Here is a 6,000-nt window from a genome sequence, read left to right as displayed (position 1 = left end):
GTGTGTGTTTGCTTCCTATCTCGCTGTTTGCATATTATAAAAAACTCATTTGTCATTCTTCAATATTGGTTTTGTTTGGTTTCTGTATTACTAGTTATTCTATTCTTCCTGCTCTCTGACTGTTGGGGTCTTTGACCACAGCAACCAAACCAGATCTATTATAAGGGTTTATTTTTTATTCTAATTACTTATATTTCTTTTTTTAGGTCCTTATTCAAAATCAGTTGTTGCCAGCCCTAGCATCCAAATGGCAGTTACAAGTACAAGCTTAAAAACTGTAGAACAAAATATATAAATATTTCAAAAACCACAAGATGCGCAAAACATGCAGACACAGATATCAACTCATTTATTAAAAAGTCTGAATATTAAAAGCACAAATGAATAAAGTATTTTCATGCGAATGAAATGAAAAAAACTCTAAAACTTTAAAATAAATAATGATTTTAATTTGATTAGGACAGTTCCCAGTGGCGTAACTACCTATACAGCAGACCCTGCAGGGTGCCCAGGTTATAGGCAGTCCCGGAATGCGGGGCCTGGGCTGGGAGAGGGGCAGTAGAGGATGGACTGTTCAGGCCAGGCCCCCTCAGTAGATTTTTTTTTTTTGCAAAGTGGGGGAAGGTATAAATATAAAGAACAACAATGGCCTGCAAAAGCTTAAAAATAATAGTTATACGGTACTCTTGAGAAACAGAAGTAACATTTATTCAGTGCAGTAAATAGAAGTCAGAAGTCAGTCATACATTTTCTATGCCCCAAATGTGGCATGCAACCAGAATATATATTATTTTAAATATAAATAATATATACCCAGTACGAATAGAAAGCACTCACGGCTTCAGTGTCCAATAAATCAGTTATTTATTTAAGCATACTAAGCATAACTGATTTATTGGACACTGAAGCCGATTGATTTCTATTTGTACTGGATGGATTCTTTGGGTTAGCACCCGGCCATTGCCTTTTGGATTGGTGAGTGCCGATTTTTGCAAAGTTATATATATATCTATATATAACTATATTTATAAATATATATAATATATATTATGCTAAACAACAAAAGGTTTAACAGATCAGCTGTCAAGTTCCAGTGTTATATACAGTATATATACAGTATATATATATATATATATATAAGGGTATTTATACACTCTTAATACAATTTTTCAACCTGAAGGTATTTAAAATATTTATACAGTTCTTTAGGATATATATAAAGAACAACAACAATCTGCAAGAGCTTAGAAATAATAATCGTTATACAGTACTCTTGAGAAAAAGAAGTAAATAGAAGTCAGAAGTCAGTCATACTATATATTACTATGCCCCAAATGTGGTATGCAACCAGAATATAAATTATTTTAAATATAAATAATATATATAAACCTATATATATATTTATAAATATATATTATGCTGAACAACAAAAGGATTAACAGATCAGCTGTCAAGTTCCATTGTTATATATTTTTCAAATGTCACTTACAAATAAATATTTCTTATAACACTATCCTCTTCCCTCTAACCTATTTTTCAACATCTGTATACTTGCTCCCATCTCTTTTCTGTCTTTTCCCATCTTATTTTTAATTATCACCACTGAGTTTGGGAAATTAAATGGTGGTATCCCTAGAACTGTACAAAATAGCACATTTGCTACATTTCAGGCAACCAACGTTTCATACTGAAATAGGGGTCAAGAAAATACTCAGGAATAAGGCATTCTATGAGCACACCAGCAGGGGGAGTCATAACATAGGGGTGGGAAGGATTGGTGGATTTTTGTATAGTAACAATTGTTATGTTTATATAGGGATGTTGACTAAAGAGACTACCATGCAACTCTCTTTTTGTCAAGGTTTTGGCCATTTTTAAAATTATAAGAAGGTAAGGCGTTACAATATGGCTTACAGCTTCAGGCCATCCTGCACTGGCTAAGAGGTGCAAAAATTACTCAATAATCTAGGGGACACTAGATGGAGCTGAAACTTCACCAATTTCTGTTAGCTGCAACTGTCTGCCCTAATCATATTAGAGTGATATTTTTGAAATTATATTCTTCAAATTGTTTAACCAAAACTGTTTTCGTTCATTAAACCATTTACAAAAACATTTCTTTAAATGATAGTGTCCCTTTAAAATGAGTAGTTAGTTTATACTTTGAGTTATTGTGCTTGTAGTAGGTAAAAGGTATGCCTTGATAGCAGGATACCAGGTCCGGATTCAGATTTAAAATAGGCCCTGGCATTACAAGTACAGGAAGGTCCAAACAGCCCTCCTACAAGCCCGATAAACCATGGCATCTTACAGCAGCAGAATACTTACGGTATTACATACCAAGTGTTACAAGTACCAAGCATTCCAGATTATAGATTCTACAGCTGTATTAGATAAGAAAATTAGGTGCTTTTCTCTTATGGTGACAGTTGGTGTGCCTGTATGGTTTTAGAGTGGATGTTGTAAAGTGCTGCAGAAAAATATTGCCCTTTGTTAGATATGTGTAGTGAAATACTGGGGGCACTTCCAGAAAGTACAGGTAGAATGTCGGCACTAATTAGTAAAGCCCACACAGAAATGTGTGCACAAAAGGGTAACTAAAAGTATGTTGTGGGGTTAATTGGTATAGGTATGTAGCACCTCAACTATATATATATTTATTTATTTTTATTTTTTATTTGGTTTTCTGTGCTCCTGTCAAATGACCAAGCCATAGGTTCTAACCTGATATGCTGTATGGTGCACACTGGTTTATGTTTCCCACTTCCTGGTGTATTTGTGACACAGGTAAACAGGCGTAGATATGTATTCACCCTCTCTGAGGTTGCTCTGCTCAGTGTCATCTCACACTAGAATTTATATTTCAGTAACCACAAACAGCACTTTGTACTTTTCTGGGAAATGCCGTGTTAAATTTTTTAAACCACACACACAGATACCCAGAGATGTTATGAGAAACAGTAACACTTTTGGTATCTGTACATCTCCTTTTCTGTCACCCACAGTATTTAGCAGCTTAAGTTACAGGTACAAACATATTAAAAACAGCTAATTCACGTGTGAAAAAGGCTAGTCTGAATATTCACTAACACGTACAAATGTTTCTATATATGTGCCTCCAGACTGGCAAAACCAGCTTCTCAGCCCCAGTTTAGTTTTCAGGAATGAAGACCCGGTTAAAGACATAACTGTAAATAAAATAATATTTTTGTTTTGTTATCAAATATACATTTGAAATTATAGGTCCTCATCCAACAAAAAGAGCAAATTCACCAGGTAAATCCTGTTCATACCTCTCTGTTCACAAGATGAGTTTATTACTGCAAACAAGCCACCTGTTTTTACTTAAAATAAAGGCAGAGGTAAAAAAAGATAAAAATCTGGGGCCCTTCTATAGAAAAAGACAATAATTAGGAATGTCAAACTTTTCTCTTCTACAGCTAGAACAAGTATTTTAGGCTGATGTCAGACGAGGCGTATGGCGTATATTTTCAGCAAGCCTGTACCTGCACCCGAATGAATGAGATACACTTGGGTGCAGGCACATGTAGCCGTATTACGCATAAAAACGTGAGACTTTGCATTCTCTTGCGATTTTATGAGGATACTGCTTGCCAAAAATATACGCCATACGCCACGTCTGACATCAGTCTTAGGGATGCTCGAAGTTGCAACCAGCAGAAAGCATTTACAGGTCACCTGTTTAAAAGCAAGCATCTTATTGGCTGCTATGTGTTACTACACCCGGCAAACTTTGAGGCTTATATTGCATACAGGGGTTAGTTTGGTCTTCCAAAGCAGAAAAATGACCAACATTTGCATAGGCGTTCCAGTTATTTTTCTTTGAATACAATACCTCATACCACAAAAAGATGGGTGTTAATACTATGGGGACTATTTATTATGCTGTGTTAAAAAGGTGTCAGAATTCACCACACATCACCAGACTTTGCTGCATAGAAAACCGCATATTTTCTTTTACACATTTTTAGGTCTACCAGACTTTATATAAAATTCAACATTTATTTTACTGTTTTGCTTTTTTAGTGATGTGCATGCCAGTTGGGAATCGCAGATCAGGCAGGTTGGGGCCAGCATCCACACATCCTTTGTGGGTCATGGGAAGATTGGGGCTGAACTCTGTTATCTGCCTAAAATGCAGCTCATCTGGCAGTCTGTATTTCTAAATGTATGCCTCTGTCTCGCCCTGCCCCCTTGGGTCATGCCAGAGATGGGCACACCCCACCCTCCCCTGGGTAGGGTGGGGTGTGGGTTAAATGTGGGCATGTTTGGGTCAGGTGCAGGTTGACAACATCAATAATCACTATGACTCCATTATATAATAATGTAGGCAACAGCAGTCCCCATTCCAATTTTACTTCATGAATGTTCCAAATGGAATGGGAAATGAAAAGTGTATAGGGTCATTCAGTCAGAAATGACTTTGGAATCACCATGCAAGCTTTAGTATTTGCTACTAACATGGACACCTTGGTGTTTAAAACCTAATCCCATTGATACTTAGAAGTCTTCAAATTTGCAATTTGAAGATGTAAGATTTGACTTTAATTTGCTGAAGGAAACCAGAAGTTATGACCATTATCTGCTTGGCCTTAAGAAGAGTACTCAGAAAAACCATCTTTCTTTTTCTACTTCATGTCCAACTCTCTCCATCTTTCTCCTTGGTGTTTTCCTTCTTTCCTTGCTCACAGGTACCACTCCGGTGGCACAGTGACTTCACTCTGATTTAAAGTTCGTTCTCTGACCTTCAGTTCAAGGCATTCCACAGTCGGTGGGTATGACTTTGCTTCAAATTTGTTAGCAAATATACTTCTTGAATTCATTAACCACTGCAAGTCTCCTGTTCCATATATGCATATATCACGCACATAATGACCTAATTGGAAAAAACAAATAGAAATGAAATGTTATTATGTACCTTCCCTCCTTGTTTTTTTGGTAGTATATTTTTGTTATGTATATGAATAAATTACAGATAATTTACCTATTAATGTGTTCAGAACAGGGACAGGACATCTGTTGCCTAATTGCATTTTATGGACATTATTTAGGCGAAAATTGTTCAGATATTAATTGCACAGGTTTAAAAATCCTGTGGCATATATATATTGGCACGTCGATGTGGCCATTACCAGATAAGCAGATTTTATAATGTATGGCCACCTTCAGTAAACCTCTGATCAATGATGAATATGTAAATAAACAGTGAGAGAGATGTGTCAGCTATAAACAGGCTACTAAATAACAGAAAATAATAAAGGAATGTACAGATAAATGAAAAGGTTTTGACAGCACCAAAAGCCAGACAAAGAGGATGGGGCAATGATGCTGGGCCAATCGGATGACACTGGAGAAGAGGCCAGGACTGTGACATGGGGCTGCCCATGATGTCACATACCGTTCAACTAGCTGGCATTTTGTCCGGTTCTAAAACTTGAAAACTAGATTCCCTGTATGTGACAAATCACCCTGTTGATTATTAAAGATGAATAAAGTACGAGACATTCAGAGGAATTTGAGCTTTCAGCCCCTACTTATATTGAATGTGTACAAGACCCAGTTTCTGACCAGCTCTGGAATAATAATTAGTAAAAAAAAAAGACTTGTTAACATTTTTATTCCAGGGGGAGGGGAGCAGCCATTCAAGCTGAAAAAGGAGAAAAGTCACAGGTTTACATCGCAGATAACAGATTAACTCTTTAATAAAATTTGAATGCAATGGTATTTTACAGTATTCATGATGGTATTCATTCTAACCTGTGTCTATTTTCCTTTTCAGCTTGAAAAAGTAATTTAAAATAAAAAAAAAAATAATAAAGTCATTTTAATTACTTGAAAACACTTTCATATTTTGATGTTACTGTTCCTTTAAAAAACACCAAAGGATTATTTTGAGCCTCAATTAAAAGGCACTGACTTCTTATTGCAGAGAAAAAGGAAATCAGAAAAAGCATAAGGATTGTTTGATTAACCTTTCTG

At 35.9% G+C, this 6,000-nt stretch overlaps 1 protein-coding gene across 1 annotated transcript in view; it reads right to left on the bottom strand.

The window, feature by feature from the left end:
- Positions 1-328: 328 nt before the first annotated feature.
- The window catches only part of gcnt2.2 (glucosaminyl (N-acetyl) transferase 2 (I blood group), gene 2), a 49,478-nt gene continuing 43,806 nt past the window's right edge, over positions 329-6,000 (bottom strand). The window contains exon 3 of the mRNA XM_002932669.4: positions 329-4,897. Coding sequence (XP_002932715.2) covers positions 4,707-4,897 — 191 coding nt within the window. The 3' untranslated portion in view covers positions 329-4,706. The remainder of the gene's footprint in view (positions 4,898-6,000) is intronic.

This window comes from Xenopus tropicalis, chromosome 6 (genome assembly GCF_000004195.4).
Source record: "Xenopus tropicalis strain Nigerian chromosome 6, UCB_Xtro_10.0, whole genome shotgun sequence".
NCBI lineage: Eukaryota > Metazoa > Chordata > Amphibia > Anura > Pipidae > Xenopus > Xenopus tropicalis.
The sequence above is the reverse complement of the archived record's forward strand: the minus strand, read 5'-3'. Positions and strand labels throughout refer to the sequence as shown.